Source organism: Chrysemys picta, chromosome 17 (assembly GCF_011386835.1).
Source record: "Chrysemys picta bellii isolate R12L10 chromosome 17, ASM1138683v2, whole genome shotgun sequence".
In the NCBI taxonomy this organism is placed as follows: Eukaryota; Metazoa; Chordata; order Testudines; family Emydidae; genus Chrysemys; species Chrysemys picta.
In genome coordinates this window covers 25,160,010-25,177,928 of record NC_088807.1, presented here as the reverse complement: position 1 = coordinate 25,177,928, position 17,919 = coordinate 25,160,010, and the positions used below count along the sequence as shown (strand labels likewise).

The window sequence follows — 17,919 nt, the reverse complement described above, 5'->3', positions numbered from 1 at the left end:
GCTGAGGTGTTATTTCAAGGATAGGGTGAGGATCCTTTGCCGTCTCCTCCACCCAGTATGTCGCCAGAAAGGCCCCTCAACTAAGCCACCAGGCGGCCTGTGGGGCAGACTGGGCTGAAAACGGGTTAATTTGGTGCCTTGTGAGCCATTTCCCGCGACTCTTGCGGTCGCACGGCGGCGCGCAGCACTCTGGGAGATGCAAATGAGGTCCGTGGCCGGCGCCCCCGGCGCCAATTGGCTGGCGGGGCGCGTCAATCAGGCTGGAGCGCCCAATAGGAACGGCCGCGGCGGGGAGTGGCGGGGCACGTCGCTCTCCCCCCCACCCCTCTGGCCACGCCCCCTGGGAGGAAAAGTTTCGGGCGGCCCCAGTGGCTGGAGGGGAAAAAAAAAAAAAAAAAAAAAAAAAAAAGATGGCGGAAAATTTAAAAGGTGAGCGAGGGAAGCCGGCGCGCGCGGAGCGTGGCGCGAGGCCGGGCTGGGCGCGCGGCGGGAGAGGCGGCCGGGGGGGAGGGGGGCGGTTTCTATGAGGAGCGGCGCGAGCGCGGAACTAGTACCCCCCTCCCCCCGCCTCTCCTTCTTTCCCGGCGCGCGAGGCGGCAGCAGAAGCGACCGTTAAGGAAGGAGGGGGCCGGTTGAGAGCGCGCGAGTGGAACGTTCAGGGGGCTGCCCTCGCGCGCAGGGCGGGAGACGGGGCTGGGCGGAGTGGGGGGGAGGGGCGCACCCCCTGCTGGGGGGGGGAGGGGCGCACGTGACCCTAAGGGTGCCCCCACCCCACTAGCACAGAGCACCTCCCCTTTGTAGGCTGGCATTGACCCCCCCCCGCGTACGCCCACGCCAACCTCCTGACACAGGGTGACCCCCCCATATGCTCATGCCAGCCCCCCAGATGCAGGGTGACCCCCCCGGACCCTCACGCCAACTCCCTGACACAGGGTGACCCCCCCCATAGGCTCATGCCGACCCCCCCCCGGACGCTCACGCCAACTCCCTGACACAGGGTGACCCCCCCGGACGCTCACGCCAACCCCCTGACATGGGGTGACCCCCCTGTATGCCCACAATGATCCCCTGACATGGGGGTGACCCCCCGTATGCCCAAGCCAAGCGCCCAACGCAGGGTGACCCTCCCCCCATACACTCACACTAACCCCCTGTATGTGGGGTGAAACCTCTGTATGCTCACGCCAACCCCCCTGACACAGAGTGAACCCCCCATACGCTCATGCCAACCCCCCAATGCAGGGTGACTCCCCGGATTCTCGCACCAACCCCCTCAACATTCACGCCAACCCCCCGGACGTGGGGTGACCTCCCCTGTACGCTCACGCCAACCCCCAGACACGGGGTGACCCTCCCCTGTAAGCTCACACCAAGCCCCTGATGTGGGGTGACTCCCCCCCCGGACGCTCACACCAAGCCCTCGATGCAGGGTGACCCCTTCCTGGACGCTCACTGGCAATCCTCCCTAGACATGGTGACCTCTCCCTGTACGCTCATGCTAACCACGTGCTCATGACAACCTCCGGATGAGGGGCAACCCTCGGACAAGGGGGAGTCACTCCCCATGCGCGTGCTAAGGCTGACCTCCCCTCCCCTGGTAGGCTCACGAGTCCCCCGATGTGGTGACTTCCCCCCCCCCCCCAGTACCCTTTGGTGAAACCCTCAATGCAGTGTGAGCCTCCCCAGACACTTAGGCCAATCTCCCCCGATGCAAGGGGACTCCCTCTAAGTCATGCAGCCCCCCAACACTTCCTGCTATCCTCCTGCTGACGCCTTGACATGGTGACCCCCCCCACAGCTGTGACCCCTGGTCACCCCCCTTGCACTTTGGCCCTTTCCGATGTCACAGCTCTGCCGGTGCCCCTCACTCCAGACCTGCAGCCCCCGCTGGCCGAGCCCTGGGCTCCCCCCCACACACAGTGATTCCCCCCCTTCCCTGGGGTCCCTCCCCTCCCTGCCTGGCTGCTGCTAGCCCCCTAACGCTGCCCCCGTGTGCCCGCAGGCTGTGCCGTGTGCTGCAAGTCCTCATGGTCCCAGCTGCAGGACCTGTGCCGGCTGGAGAGGGTTCGCTGCCCCTCGCTAGGCATCACCCGCAGGAATCTCAGCCACTTTGAGGTGGAGTTCCTGTGCGACTACAAGAGAGTGCGGGTGAGTGTGCCAGCCTGCGATCCTTCCCGGGATTCCCCCCCCCCCGCCCCCCGCCGGGAAACCCCCACGTCCAGTACCCCTTCGGCCCGGGTCCCCCCTGCAGCCCAAAAACCCCTGCCTCCCATTCCCCCCCCACCTCCAATTCCCCCCCTGCAGCCCAGAAACCCCCGCTTCCAATTCCCCCCCGCAGCCCAGACCCCCCACCTCCAATTCCCCCCCTGCAGCCCAGAAACCCCTGCCTCCAATTCCCCCCCACCTCCAATTCCCCCCCGCAGCCCGGACCCCCCTCCGCCTCCAATTCCCCCTCCCCCGTAGCCCAAAAACCCCTGCCTCCAATTCCCCCCCGCAGCCCGGACCCCCCCACACCTCCAATTTCCCCCCTGCAGCTCAGAAACCCCTGCCTCCAATTCCCCCCTGCAGCCCGGACCCCCCCCACCTCCAATTCCCCCCCTGCAGCTCAGAAACCCCTGCCTCCAATTCCCCCCTGCAGCCCGGACCCCCCCCCACCTCCAATTCCCCCCCTGCAGCCCAGAAACCCCTGCCTCCAATTCCCCCCCACCTCCAATTCCCCCCCGCAGCCCAGACCCCCCCCGCAGCCCAAAAGCCCCTGCCTCCAATTCCCCCCCGCAGCCTGGATCCTCCCACTTCCAATTCCCCCCCACAGTCTGCAGCCCCCTGCCTCCAATTTCCTCCACAGCCCGGATCCCATTCCCCCTTGCAGCTCAGATTCCCCCCCACCTGTAGTCCAGATCCCCCTGCCTCCAATTCCCCACCTGCAGCCCAGATCCCTCCCCCCGCCACCACCTGTAGTCCGGATTCCCGCCCCCCTCCCCCGTGGCCTCCAATTTCTCCCCCCCCAGCCAGGATCCCCCCTGCTCCCGCCCCCAATTTCTCATACAGCCCCAATCTCTTCTCCCTGGTGCCCCCCATCCTGGTCCCCTCTGCCTGGCACCCCCCTCCCCACCAGTGCTCTAACCTGATCTCCTCCCCCAGCCCCCTTCTCCTTGCACCAGGCCCCCTCTGCCTGGCACCCCCAAACACATGACTCCGCCCAAGACTGATTCTGCCTGTGTAGGAATACCCTGCTCCACACCTGCCTCCCCGGGGTGGGCTCAGAAATGGGGCCTGGGGCATAAACAACCAGCCAGAGGAATGTGGTTGGTACAGGAGTGGGGATGACCCAGTGAAAGCCATCCTGGCTCTATCCCATTCTATCCCTGGCTCTAGTGGTTAGAGCAGGGGGGGCTGGGAGCCAGGACTCCTTGGTTCTCTTCCTGGCTCTGAGAGGAGGTCTAGTGGGTCACAGAGTGGATGGGGCGGGGAGTTGTCTGGGAGCCCGGACTCCTGGGTCCCATCTCTGGGAGGGGGCGTGGCTACGCCTGCTGACGGGCAGGTTCTGGTGGCAGGAGGAGGAGTTCTACCTGGTGAAGTGGCGCGGCTACCCGGAGTCGGAGAACACCTGGGAGCCGCGGAAGAACCTGCGCTGCGTGGGCCTGCTGAAGCAGTTCCACAAGGACCTGGAGCAGGCCTGGATCCGGCGGGACGGCAAGCCCAAGAAAAACGCCCGCTGGCTGGACCAGGGCGTGGCGAACTACGTGGTACAGAAAGCCAAGCAGCGGCGGGCCCTGTGGCGCTGGGAGCGCCAGCTGAACGCCAAGCGCAACCACAAGGGGCGCATCATGGTGGAGAACGAGGTGGATCTCGATGGGCCGCCCCGGGACTTCGTCTACATCAACGAGTACAAGGTGGGCGAGGGCATCTCCCTCACCCAGGTGGCGGTGGGCTGCGAGTGCCGTGACTGCCTGGCGGAGGCGGCTGGCGGTTGCTGCTGCCCCGGTGCCTCCCGTCACAAGTTCGCCTACAACGAGCTGGGCCAGGTGCGCATCCGGGCAGGGCTGCCCATCTACGAGTGCAACGCCCGCTGCCGCTGCGGGGCCGAGTGCTCCAACCGCGTGGTGCAGCGGGGCATCCGCTACGATCTGTGCATCTTCCGGACCGCCAACGGGCGCGGCTGGGGCGTGCGCACCCTGGAGAAGATCCGCAAGAACAGCTTCGTCATGGAGTATGTGGGAGAGGTACGGAGCGCCAGGCGGCCACCTCTAGGGTGGGGCAGCTGGGGAACAGCCACACACAGTGTCATATGGGGATGGCTCGCCTGGCGCTGAGATGCAGCCACCTCTGGGGCGCAGGAGCTGGGGAACAGCTGCACATAACGTCACGGGTGGGGGGCTCACCTGGCATGGAAATGCAGCCACTGCTGGGGCGGGACAGCCGAGGGACAGCAGCCGCATGTCTGCCGCATGGGGATGCTTCCCTAGTGCTGAGATACAGCCACCTCTGGGGCGGGGTGGCTGGGCAACAGCCACACAGAGTCCCCCAGTGCTGTGCTCCCGGCATGACCCCATCCCATCCCGTCCCCCCCAGATCATCACATCAGAAGAGGCGGAGCGACGAGGGCAGATCTACGACCGCCAGGGTGCTACCTACCTCTTTGATCTGGACTACGTGGAGGATGTTTACACAGTGGACGCTGCCTACTACGGCAACATCTCACACTTCGTAAATCACAGCGTGAGTGGGGGCGCATGGGGGAGCCCACGGGGAAGGGTGGGACTGGGGGAAGCCTGGGTGTGGACAAAAATCAGTGATTGAAAAACAAACAAAAAACATACCTCTCCCCCCGATTTTTTTTAATGTAAATTAAATAGGCGTTTTTTTTTTTCTTAGAAGAAAAAAATGATTTAAAACAAAGTTTGAAACGTTGACAACGTATGTAAAGGCCCCCACTTTATGAGAATCTATGGACATCATTTAAATCACATTCACTAGACAGCCGGGCATGTGTGCTGTGGAGGGATGGAAGAAAGCTGAAGCGGTGAACTGGTGGAAATCGCTGGCTCGGCTCACGTATTTTGTAGGGAGAATATTTGCTTCAGTTCAGTTTATTCACCGAGCTCAGTTCAATGGCCAGTCCATTGCAAGTTAAGAAACGGATCAAGAGCTGGCAAAGCAGGAATGCTTGGTTTCCTCTTCCAGTCTCTAAATAAAAACTCGGTGGGACAGGACGAGATCTACTAGATCTAAAATCCTGAAGGACATGGAGACTAGAAACAATCAGTTTAAATTCACTAATTACCCTGAACGCTCCCTTTGTTTACTAAATCCATTTTAAATGCAAACCACGTTTTGATATTCCTCCTATTTTCTTCTGTATCCAGCACATTCAAGGTAGTTTTATCAAACGGATTAAAAATACCTGTTTCGTTTTCAGTGCAAAACATGGTTCGATAAACTACTTTTTTCTTCTTCTGCCTCCAGTGCATTTTAAGGGCATTTTATTGAACTGATTAGAAATAATTAAAGAGTTAACTAAAAATAACACTCTGGTTACCTTCTCCAGACCTGAAGAAGCTCTCTGTGGAGCTTGAAAACTTGTCCCTCCCACCAACAGAAGTTGGTCCAGTAAAAGATATTTACCTCACCCACCTTGTCCAACTAAAACAACTTAGTTCTAAACGCAAACATTTGTAGATAAACTACTTTTTTCTTCTTCTACACCCCGCACGTTGAAGGGAGGTTTTATTTAATGAATGAAAAATAACTCCGTTTTCAATGCAAAACCATGTTTTTATAAACTCATTTTTGTTCTTACGCATCACGCACATTTGAAGGTAGTTTTCATGGAATTAACAGTAGCTCAGTTTTAAATGCAAACCCTGTTTTGATAATCTCTACTTTTGTTTTTCCATACGCATCCTGCACATTTTATGGTCGTTTTATTGAACGAATTAAAGCAAAACAATTTAAAATCTTTTTGTGCATTTTTCATTAGTTTCCATCCAAATTAAACTTCAACAAACCATGAGTTGAAACCCCATCCCCCCAAAAAACCTGAATAAGAAATGTCATTCACCAAATTCTAACATCATAAAAAAGTCAAATTTAAGAATCCAAATAAATATACAACATATAATATATAATTCATCTTAATACATTGCATTAGTGTAATATTAACATTCACAAATTACACTAATATAATGTATTAAGATTAATGAATGATGATATAAGTAGGCTTGGCAGAATTCATTTTTTATAATTTCGATGGACAAAATTGATGTTTATTTTTAATCATTTTTCCTGATTTAAATATTCACAGTTGTTGGACATTGTGTGTGTGTGTGAGAGAGAGATGGGGGGTTAGACAACAGGGTAGGTCAGGCGATCATTATATAATGACAGTAGATGCTGAGATTCAAAAAGTTAAAATTTTATAGCTGTTAGAACAAACACCACATGTCAAGATAGTCAAAGTCAATATCCTTCAAGCCGAATTTTTCTTACTTTGCCTAGCCCTCAATTTCGATCACGTTTGTGGGTGTGCGATGAAACTGACGTTTACCGACACTGACCAACAAAAATCAAATCCTTCCAAGTGGAGATCTAGGCTGTATGTTAATATGATAATATAATTCATTAATATTAATACATCATATTATCCTACCTATGGGTATTTCTAAATGACAATATAATGTATTAATATCAATTCTATTTGAATCGGATCGTTCATTAATAAATTATAAGGTAATTGCTTAAATAAATGTGTGTAAATGTAGCGTGTCCTGCGGGTTAGTGAAAAGAAGGGCCAGGTTTGGGGCAAAGGCGACATTTAGTTGCCAATTACCATGTTTTAACGGTTACCAACCAACGAGCCTCGGCTTTTCTCTAGGGAGAGAATTGAAAAGGACCGACGCAAAAGGGGGTTGAAAATCCGGGGTCCCCACTTGCCAATTCAAAGTGGTGATTTAAATCGCTTCAGTTTCAGTTGCTCCACCCTGGGGGGTGGGTCCCTGGAGAAGGGCTGGGCAAGGGGAGGGAGCTGGTGGCACCTGGCGAGGGAAGGGGTATTTGGGGAGGTAGGTGGGGGGGGGGGAATGTGGGTGAGGGGTGCAGGGCTATGGCAGCTTTGTCTGGCCCCACTCACCTGCCCCCTCCCCGGCGCAGTGCGACCCCAACCTGCAGGTGTACAACGTGTTCATAGACAACCTGGATGAACGGCTGCCGCGCATCGCCCTCTTCGCCACGCGGCACATCCGGGCCGGGGAGGAGCTCACCTTCGACTACAACATGCAGGGTGAGTGCCCACCGGGGGGGCCTGGCCCCACTGCTTGGGGGAGCCCTGGGGTGGGATCCTCCCCCTGACGCCTTCTCTCCTCCCCCGCAGTGGACCCGGTGGACGCAGAGAGCACACGGATGGACTCCAACCTGGGCCGGGCCGGCGGCCTGGCCGGCTCCCCCAAGAAGCGGGTACGGATCGAGTGTAAGTGCGGGGCCGAGTCCTGCCGGAAGTACCTCTTCTAGCCCCTGCGTGCCCTGCCGGGGGTCTGGGACCCACGGCCGCCACCGTGCAGGGCTCTGGGGGGCCCATGCCCACCCTTCCCCCATTGGACTTACCTCACCTGCCCGCTTCCCCCCTCCTGTCAAGGGGGGTTTTATAGGAACAGCTGTCATGGATTTTAATCAGTTGGTTCCCAGGCCGCGGCCGGAGCCGTCCTGGCTCTGCCACGGCCCTGTAAAGACCCTGTCTACTGTGTACTGAGCGCCACGGCCTCCTGTGGGAAGCTGCCGGTTTGGGGGGGATCCAGGAATTTTCAACTTGAAGCCGCACTTGACCCTGCGTCCCTATGCAACCAGCAAAGCAGCTGGGGGGGGGGTGTTTTTAAACCGATTTGGGGCATTTTGTAAAAGGACTTTTTCTACCAGGTATTTTTGATTGGGGGGGTGGGGGGGAGGGAGCTGGGCTGGGGGGCAGCGGGGCTGATGTCTGCGATCAAGGCAATTAGATGGTTTGATTCTGCACCTGATGGTGGTATCTGGTTCTTTTGGCTCGTGGGAACAGTGCCCGTGGTTATAATGGCTGGAGAACGGGGTCCAGTGGGGCCGCTCTTCCCTGGCATTGGGGGGTGCTAGTGCAGAGAAAAGATTATTTAGATTTAACTAACTCAGATGGAGGAGTCTGCTTCACTTCCTGTCCTAAACTGACTGACAGTTTTGCTGTGTGGCTGTTCCCCAGGTGTCCCATCCCAGAGGTTGTTGCATTTTCAGTGCTGGGCAAGCTGCCCCATGATGCATTATACACAGCTGTTCCCTAGCTGCCCCGCCCCAGAGACGGTTGCATCTCAGTGCTGGGCAAACTGTCCTTTTATACTCTCACGTTTGGGATTGGTCCAGACCCCAGATGTTATTTGTATGGAAGGTGAGGGTTAAACAGGCCCGTTGGCCCTAGTTCCACAGGCCCCAGATATGCCCATGCTGGCATCAGCACGGCGGCCCTTCTCCAGCGCCGCTGGCACAGGGCAGGGACCTCAGCTGCCTGAATCCACCCGTGAGAACCAGGTATCGAGTCGGGGGGCTGGGGCCAGCAGAAGGCAGCAGGCACCAAGGCAGAGGAGGGAGCCCCTAGTAACACTTGGCCTCCGCTAGCGCTTTCCAGCAGCAGCTCTCAGGTCCTGTCAGTATCATTCACCCTCTTATACTGATGGGGAAACTGAGGCATGGGGACTTTGGCCCAGCCATGGAACCCAGGCGTCCTGCTGTCTAGGCCGGAGGCTCGGTGGCCGCTGTGACCCAAAGGGACATGCCAGCAGTGTACCCCTGGGGAGCGAGGGCAGCCCGAGGGAACAGACTCCGAGAGGCTGCCTCTGCCTGAGTGTACCACGGCTACGGCGGGGTGGGGGGCGTGCAGAGAGCCCCCCCCCCCGGGTTCTGGCCAGAGCCAGCAGCATCAAGCAGGACTGTAGGTCAACCTGCCCACACATGGCAGCAATGGTGGCCTGCCCCACCCCGGGGAAATAATGTAACCCCTTACCAGCAGGGGGGCCAGCAGCTCTGGGACCTGCCCCAGTCACACCAGCAGCCTGAGCCAGCAAGAGAACCCAGGCGTCCTGGCTCGCAGGAGGAGGGAGGAAGCGGGCGAAGCACAGGGGGGCCCCACCCCAAGGGAGAAGACACGACAGGGGGGCAGGGGGGGCAAGGACCACAAAGGGTTACATGGGGTCAGAGGGCTCCCCCCAGAGGGCACCCGGCTCTGGGGGGAGCGGGGTGGTGGGTCCGGGGCCCCTATTTCTGCTCGCGGCGCCAGACGATGACCATGCCCTTGGCGTCGCTGGAGGCCAGCAGGCTCTCGTCGCAGTTGAAGCTGACGCCCAGCACGGCGGCGCTGTGCCCCTGCAGCTTGTTCACGATGGCCCGGCTGGCGCGCTCCACGTCGAAGAAGTAGACGCACATGTCCTCGCTGCCTGTCACTGCAAGGGGGCGGAGTCAGGGGTGGGGCTTGGAAGCCGAGGGGCAGAGTTGGGGGGCCCCAGCCCTGAGAACCCCAGGGTGGGGCAGGGCCTTGGCAGGTGGATCTCTTTAGGGGTGGAGTCAAGGGTGGGGCCTGTGCCACCACGCCCTCTCCGGGCGGAGCCAGGGGCACAAAGCCCCCTGGGGGGTGGAGCCTGCCCCAGAAGCCCCCTGGAGGAGCAGAGCCGGGGGTTCTGGGGGTCGGAACTGAGGGGATTGATTTCCTCCAGAGGATTCTGGGAGGGAGCTGAGCGGCACGCGTGAGAAACCGTGGGCTGACTCCCATGCCCCAGGGGATTGTGGGGGGCTGAGGGGACGGGGACCCAGCAGAGGGGTTGCCCCATGGGCCCCCCCGGGGGGCGGCTCTTACCCACGCAGGCCCCCTGGCGGAAGGACATGAGGGGGCAGAAGATGCTGCGCACGGGGTGGGAGTCCTGCTGGATCTGGAAACTCCTCTTCAGCTGCAGGGTCCCCTCGTTGTCCACCACCCTGTGGGCAAAGCGGGTGTGAGCTGGGGTGGGCCCCCCAACTGTGCCTCCCTGCCCCACCCACGGGTGCCCAGCCCTGACTGCCAGGGAAAGCACCCCCTGCCCTCCCCATGGCACCCAGCTCTGCCTGCCAGGGGAGAGCATTCCCACCCTGACTGCCAGGGGAGAGCACCCCCAGCCTGCCCCCGGGGACCTCCCGGCGCCTGGCCCTGCCCCACGGCACCCCCCAGAGCCCCTCACCGGTAGAGGAGCAGCTTGTTGAGGCAGGCGTTGATGAGCAGCGAGGGGTCGCGGGCCTCCCGGCTGACCCAGGAGCGGGCCGAGATGCTGGTGATGGAGCTGCCCTCCTGCACTACCAGCCGCTTGGCCTTGGTCAGCTTCCCTGTGGGGCGGGGGCAGAGGCGGCGGTTAGGGCGGGGGGGTGGGGGGAACCCAGCCCCCCGCCCGCCCCGGGGGCGGCTCACCCGTGGCCATGTCGAAGAGGAAGGAGAAGACGCTGCCGCGGTCGTCGCCGGCCCAGAGCAGGCGGCCGGGGGCGTCGAAGGAGAGCGCCAGCACCCGGCCCGTCAGCTTGCTCGACCCGCCCTTCACCTTCTTCCCCGTCGAGATGTTCACCACGTGCAGGTTGTGCTTCCCGTTCCCCACCTGCGGGGGGAGCCTCGAGCTGTCAGCCCCCTGCCCCCCCGCAGGGACCCCCGGTCCCATCCCACAAGACGCAGCAGAGCAGCTCGGCGCCATCGGGGTCGGGTTGGGGGCTGGGGCGCGGGTTAGGGGGCTGGTTAGGGGGCAGGCGGGCGGGCGGGCGCTCACCACGGTGAGGTTGTTGTTCATGGGCTGGAAGACGCAGCAGAGCAGCTCGGCACCGTCGGGGTCGGGGTGGGTTAGGGGGCAGGCGGACGCTCACCACGGTGAGGTTGTTGTTCATGGGCTGGAAGACGCAGCAGAGCAGCTCGGCGCCGTCGGGGTCGGGTTGGGGGCCGGGGCAGAGGGCTGGCGGACGGGGTAGGGGGCCGGTTGGGGGGCAGGCGGGGGCTCACCACGGTGAGGTTGTTGTTCATGGGCTGGAAGACGCAGCAGAGCAGCTCGGCGCCGTCGGGGTCGGGTTGGGGGCCGGGGCAGAGGGCTGGCGGACGGGGTAGGGGGCCGGTTGGGGGGCAGGCGGGGGCTCACCACGGTGAGGTTGTTGTTCATGGGCTGGAAGACGCAGCAGAGCAGCTCGGCGCCGTCGGGGTCGGGGATCTGGCGGATGCACTTGCCCTCGCCGGCGGCCCAGATGCGCATGGTGGCGTCCAGCGAGGTGGAGACCAGCACGTCGTTGGACAGGGACCAGGCGAAGTCGGAGACGCCGCGACTGTGGCCCCGCAGCACCCGCAGCACGGCGGGCGGGGCGGGCGCCAGCTGGCACACCGAGATGGTGCCGTCCAGCGAGCAGCAGGCCAGCAGGTGCTTGTCATCATTGGCGAACTGCACCTTGGGCACTGGGGGGCAGGGGGCGTGAGGGGGGGCGGGGGGCCATCGCCCCCTCCCACAGGGCCCTGCCCCCCTTTTAATTTAACCCCTGCCCCCCCAGGGAGCATGCCCCCCCTTCTGGTGACTCCACCCCCTCTGCCCCACACAGGCTGTCCTCTAGGCCACGCTCTCCACACCACAGCTGCCCCCAAATCGGGCACCCAACGTCCCCCACTTCCAGTCCCCTCCCACTCCATGGGCTGGTCCCCCGTCTCGTGCCGGGGGACTCCTGCCCTGAAGGGGGTTTGGGTAGCAGCCCCCCCCGACCCCCCTCACCGGCCTCGTCGACGTGCTGGTCGAAGACGTGGTACATGCCGGCGAAGGCATAGTTCTCGCTCAGCGTCGTGTCCCCGGCCATGGCCCGGCTGGCCTCCGCCACCGACGTGGGCACTACGCTGCCGGGGGATCTGGGGAGGGTCAGAACCGGCCACTGAGAACCCAGGAGTCCTGGCTCCCGGCCCCCCCCTTCCAACCCCATGCTCTAACCGCTACACCAGGGGTGGGCAAACTATAGCTCGGGGGACACATCCTGCCCTCCAGATGTTTTAATCCGGCCCTCGAGCTCTCTCCGGGGAGTGGGGTCCGGGGCTCGCCCTGCTCGGGCGCCCCGGCCTGGAAGCAGCGGCACGTCCCTCCTCCGGCTCCTATGCGTAGGGGCAGCCAGGGGGCTCTGCCACCGGCTGGGAGCAGAGCCCAGGTCCAGGGCCGCGGTGCCACCTGGCTGGGCAGTGCTGCTGGGGTTTGCAGAAGCCGGGGGCTGTCATGCCAGGGCCCCGGAGAGACATGGGAGTGCAGGCGTGAGCACCGCCCCCAGAGTATCCCCGGCGCCCCCTCACTCACCGCTCGTCGTATGCCGCACGGTTCATCTGCGCCTGCAGCTGGTAGGAGCCGCGGCTGACTGAGCGGCGATGGCCACGGGCCCCCAACGCCCGGGCATCATCCTCAAAGTCCTAGGAGAAGATGGACAGGTCACCCGGATGACATGCCTCAGAAGTGGCTGCATCTCAGCATGGGCGAGCCACCCCCGTGCGGTGTTATATGCAGCTGTTCCCCAGCTGCCCCACCCCAGAGGTGGCTGCATCTTAGCGCTGGGTGAGCCACCCCCGTACCTCCATGCGGTCCAGGGTGGTGCGGCTGCTGCGGACGATGCTGTTGCTGTAGGCGCGGAAGCTGCTCTGCTCGGAGAGGGGACCGTAGCGCTGCGCCAGGAGCTGGGCGCGCAGCCGCAGGTACAGCTTGCGGGCGCCGGGGTCGTGCCCGGCCTTGGCGTTCTCCCGCAGCAGCTGGCTGCGCCGCCGGATGTACTGGGTGCGGAACTGCGGGAAGCCGGGCGTGCGGTAGGCGTTGTACCTGCGTGAGAGAGCCCCCCTGTAACCCCCAGCCCGGTGCCTGCCAGGGGAGAGCCCTGTGCCCAGCCCCCCGTGATCCCCCCCAGCCCGGCACCCCTCAGGGGAGAGCCCCCCTGTAACCCCCAGCCCGGTGCCCCCCAGGGGAGAGCCCTGTGCCCAGCCCCCCTGTGACCCCCAGGCTGGCACCCCCCAGGGGAGAGCCCCCCTGTGACCCCCAGCCCGGCAACCCCCAGGGGAGGGCCCCCCTGTGACCCCCAGCCCGGTGCCCCCCAGGGGAGAGCCCGCCCGGCCCCCACCTCACCTCGCGTCGACAGCCAGCACTTGTTGCCACACTGCGGCCATGCCAGTCCCGGCCGGCGCCTCTGGGGAGCTGGCCAGGGGGAGCCTGGGGGGGGGGGCAAAGAGTCAGCGGGGGGGGGGGGGGGCTGGTCAGGGGGGGCAAAGGGGGGCACCGAGCCAGCCCTGGGGCTCCCCTAGCCCCAGCACAGAGGGGGCCCTTCACCCCCTCCCTGCCCCCCCTTCCCCTGCAGCCGGGGGGGGGGGTGCAGGGGCCAGCAGGGACCCCCCCCCGAAGGGGTTATTATGGGATGGGGGTGGGGGGCAGGAGTATTATGGGTTGGCTCAGGTTGTTGCTAGGGCGGGGGAGGCGAGGCAGGGAGAGCAGCGGGGGGGGGGGGGGCTGCTCATGGTAGATTGAGGTGCAGCCCCCCCCCCCCCCGCCCGCCCGCCCCCCCCCCAGCACGGATCGCGTCGCACCCCAGGGCGGGGGGGGGCCCTGCTGCGAGCCCCCCCATTGCAATCCGGGGGAGGGGCCGCTGCGATGCAAACCCGCGGTGGGGGCCGGTACCTGGGGCGGGTCCCGGCCTCAGTCCCGGGGCCGGCAGCGGCTGGGGGCGGATGCGGCCACGGAGCCCGCCCCGCCCCGCCCCGCCGCCGCATGCGCCTGGGTGTGTGTCGGGGGGGAATTATCAACCAATAGTGCAGCGGCCCCCTCCCCCTGCAACCAGCCCCCCCTCCTCCCATGCAACCAGCCCCCCTCCCCCCGTACCCAGGCACCAGCCCACCCCTGCACCCAGGCACCAGCCCGCCCCATGCAACCAGCCCCCCTCCCTGCACCCAGGCACCAGCCCCCCCATGCGCCCAGCCCCCCGCCCGCCATCTCCCCTGCAGCCAGCCCCCCTCTGCACCCCGGGCACCAGCCCCCAGGGCGCTGAAGAAATCTCCCAGCCCCTGGCACACAATATTTGCAAACACCTGACTGGAGCAGGACCCGGGGGGGAAGCTGCAGACCAGGCCCTGGGCTGCTACCAGAGCTGCCCGTCCCTGGAAGAGCCGGGCTGATGGCCAGCAGACGGGCCCTGGCCAAAGCCTGTCCCACCAGCTTGAGTTCCTCCTTTGACGGCTGGGGGTAACCGGTTTGGTGGAGGGGGGGGGGGGGAAACGCGGGGACAAATCATCCCACATCGAGAGACGGAGAAGCGAAGTCAGGAAAGCAACTGATTTCCCGAGGGGCCGCCTATCCCAAAGCTTCCGTTACTGAGGGACCATCTACACCTCAGTAGAACTTGGGATGAATGACGTACCCCAATAGTTGGGTGCTAATATTTTCACTGCACCGTTCAATTGATTAACCAGCCGTTGGGATAGTGCAGATGATGGACTACATGTATTTTATGACTTGCAAACCCCACTTTGTACTTTGGGATGCTTGAAGCATTATACCCAGATGTACAGAAACGCTTTCCGTAACCTGGGAAGATCGTTTTAAACATTAGCTCGAAGAAACATTTTTATACCTGAACTTGGATATTAGGAAAAACTGTTTCACTAGCAGGGTGGTGAAGCACTGGAATGGGTCCCTAGGGAGGTGGTGGAATCTCCTTCCTTGGAGGTTTTTAAGGCCCGGCTTGACAAAGCCCTGGCTGGGATGATTTAGTTGGGGATTGGTCCTGCCTTGAGCAGGGGGTTGGACTAGATACCTCCTGAGGTCCCTTCCACCCCTGATATTCTATGATTCAGCCAGGCTTTGGACCAGGGCTGTCAACCGATGGGAAAAAAAAATTATAATGAATCGCGAGATTTAAAAAAACAAACAAAAAAAAAGAGTGGCGCTCCATCGCGGGTTTAATTTCACTATTAAAAATCCCAATTTCACTTCAGGTCGAAGTACGAAGGGGCACACGTGATTTGTATGTCTGGCCCAGAAATACCTTGCGACCCCAGCTACAACCATGCCAGGCGAACACCTGTTCTCTCACTTTCAGGTGCCAATGTAAATAAGAAGCGGGCAGCATGATCACCTGGAAGCGTAAACACACTAGTTCATCTAAGTGATTGGCTGAACGAGAAGTAGGACTGAGCGGACTTGCAAGCGCTAAAGTTTTAGATTGCTTTGGTTTTGAGTGTAGTTATGTAACAATTTATTTTTATTTTTATTTTTTTTTAACATTTGTAAGGTGCACCTGCAGGATAAAGAGATTGCCCTACAGCACTGGGCTGAGGTGAACTGAAAAATAGTATTTCTCTTGTTTATCTTTTTTACAGTGCAACTACATGTAATCAAAACTACTGATGCAAAGCAAACCTTGTAAACTTTGTATTCTGCATTGTAATTGAAATCAATATATTTGAAAATCTGGAAAAAGATCACCAAATATTGATCATCAATGGAAATTGGTGTTCTGGTATTAACAGTGTGATTAATCGCGACTGTTTTTTTTAATCTAGTTAATTTGTTTTGCGTTAATCACTTGCCATCAACCGCAATTAATTGACAGCTCTGCTTTTGACAGTCTGATAAGTAAGCTGGAGAAATGCGGGCCTGGCAGAACTACCATTCGACGGATACAGAATTGGTTAAATAACCACAAACAAAGTGTAACATGGACTGATGTCGGATTGGAAGGAGGTCTCAAGTGAGGATCCACAGGGATCTGTTCTGGATCCGGCGGTGTTCTACATCTTTATTAACTACCTGGAGATAGGTATACAGAGCAGACTGATCCAATTTACAGATGCCACAAAGAGAGGGGGGGTTGCCAACACTTTGGAGGACAGAGCTACAATTCAGAGGGATCTTGATAAACTGGAGAACTCGGCTGTAGCCAACAAAATGAAATTCAGTGAAGACGGGCTACACTTTGGGAAGAAAAACCAAGTGCACCAGTACAGAACGGGGGAGAACTAGCTGGGCAGAAGCGCTGCTGGGAAGGAGCTGGGAGTTGTGGTGGATCACAACCTCGACATGAGTCAGCAATGCGATGCTGTTGCAAAAAAAGCACGTACAATTTTCGGTTGCATGAAGAGAGGCGTGGCTGCAGGTCCCAGGAGGTGACAGTACGGCTCTGCTCGGCCCAGGCGAGGCCTCAGCTGGAGGAGGGTGTCCAGTTTTGGTCACCAATGCACAGAAAGGATGTGGAGACACTGGGTAGGACCCAGAGGCGAGCGACAAAACTGATCAAAGGGGTGGGACGCCAGCTACGTGAGCAAAGGCTGCAGGAAGTGGGAACGCTCAGTTTGGAAAAGAGATTAAGGGGGGACACGCGAGCGCTCTTCGATTACTCAAAAGGCTGCCATAGAAAAGATGGAGACAGGTGGTTCTCGCTTGCCCCACAGGGCAGGACGAGAGGTCGTGGGTTCGAACTACAGCACAGCAGACAGATTAAATCTCAGGGAAAACTTCCGGCCGGGAAGAGCAGGACGACGATGGAACTGAGGCCTTGGGAGGGCGTGGAAGCTCTTTCGAGGAAGGTTTCGAGCGGAGGCCGGAGCCATCTGTCTTGGATGGTTTAAATCCAGCGGCGTGGTTGGGGGTCAGACTAGGTGCCCCTGGCGGTCCCTTCTCACCCCACGGGTCGAGGAGCCTATGATCCCCCATCTCATGCACAACCCCCACTGCACCCTAAATACCATCCTCCACCCCCATCCCCCCACCCCAATGCACAGCCCCATCGCCATCCCCCCCCACACAGCCCCATTGCACCTCGGTAGCTTTTGGGTTCTGCATGAAAAATCCCCTGCACAATTCCAGGGGATCCACTTGCACTGCAGCAGTGGTAGGGCTCTTACCCTGGGGTCTTTCCCCGGCTCTAGGAGGGGGGGCGGGGTCTGGTGGTTAGAGTGGGGCGGGACTAGGAGCCAGGACTCCTGGGTTCTCGAGGGGGGAGGGGACCCGCAGGACTCCTGGGTTCTCGGGGGGGGGAGGGGCAAGCCAGGACTCCTGGGTTCTCGGGGGGGGGAGGGAGGGGGCCCCCGCAGGACTCCTGGGTTCTCAGGGGGGGGGGGGAGCCAGGACTCCTGGGTTCTCGGCGGGGGGGAGGAGGGAGCCAGGACTCCTGGGTTCTTGGGGGGGGAGGGAGGGGGCCCCCGCAGGACTCCTGGGTTCTCAGGGGGGGGGAGCCAGGACTCCTGGGTTCTTGGCGGGGGGGAGGAGGGAGCCAGGACTCCTGGGTTCTCGGGGGGGGGGGAGGAGGGGGGCCCCGCAGGACTCCTGGGTTCTCGGCGGGGGGGGCTGCCTGTCCCCCTCTTACTGGAATCGCCTCCAGGCGGGGGGGTCCCAGCTGCTGGCGCTCAGGGCTCGGCCCTTGCGGCTCTCGGGCGTCCAGGCCATGGCGGCTCCTCCCCCACCCGCACCTGGGGGCAGGTGCTTTATAGCCGGGGGCGGGGCCAACACCTGCGGCTCACCTGGATCCCGCCCCTCCCCGTGGGCTGAGGGGAGGGGCTGGGAGCCAGGACTCCTGGGTTCTCTCCGGGCCGGGGGCGGGACTGGGATTAGGACCCAGGCGTCCTGACTCCCTCCCCCCCCCCCCCCTGCGCACAGAGAATTTGGAGCCTCCCAACCCGGCCAGCTGCTTTCCCTGCCCGCCCCCCTCAGCCGCCTGCCTCTCCTAAGATGGCGGCCTCAGGATCCTGCCCTATGCCAACATGGCGGCCCCCATGGTTCCAAGATGGCCGCCCCACCTGAACACCCCCCTTCGCGTGGTTCCTAGATGGCTGCCCCCTGCTAGTTCCGTTTCAAGATGGCCGCCCCCATTTCTCCCGGCTCCAACATGGCGGCCACTCTCCAGGGGGCCGCCTTGTCGCCG

General features: G+C 61.0%; 2 protein-coding genes across 3 annotated transcripts; one reads left to right on the top strand and one right to left on the bottom strand.

Annotated features, from left to right (window-relative positions):
• The first annotated feature begins 296 nt into the window (after window positions 1-296).
• Window positions 297-7,506, top strand: SUV39H1 (SUV39H1 histone lysine methyltransferase). The gene is made up of 6 exons (XM_065571565.1): window positions 297-429; window positions 2,003-2,148; window positions 3,555-4,223; window positions 4,573-4,719; window positions 7,150-7,279; window positions 7,370-7,506. The coding sequence occupies exons 1-6, from the start codon at window positions 411-413 to the stop codon at window positions 7,504-7,506; spliced, it is 1,248 nt and encodes a 415-aa protein (XP_065427637.1). The 5' UTR covers window positions 297-410.
• WDR13 (WD repeat domain 13) lies at window positions 5,755-17,512 on the bottom strand. 2 transcript variants are annotated; one of them, XM_065571563.1, is made up of 10 exons: window positions 17,365-17,512; window positions 13,137-13,220; window positions 12,596-12,836; window positions 12,327-12,436; window positions 11,763-11,893; window positions 11,148-11,455; window positions 10,442-10,622; window positions 10,218-10,359; window positions 9,860-9,978; window positions 5,755-9,449 (listed from the first exon to the last, which is right to left on the bottom strand). In XM_065571563.1, the coding sequence occupies exons 1-10, from the start codon at window positions 17,442-17,444 to the stop codon at window positions 9,265-9,267; spliced, it is 1,581 nt and encodes a 526-aa protein (XP_065427635.1). In that variant the 5' UTR covers window positions 17,445-17,512; the 3' UTR covers window positions 5,755-9,264. The 2 variants fall into 2 exon arrangements, with proteins under 2 accessions (XP_065427635.1, XP_065427634.1); XM_065571562.1 differs by lacking the exon at window positions 17,365-17,512 and adding an exon at window positions 13,683-13,823.
• Window positions 17,513-17,919: the final 407 nt, after the last annotated feature.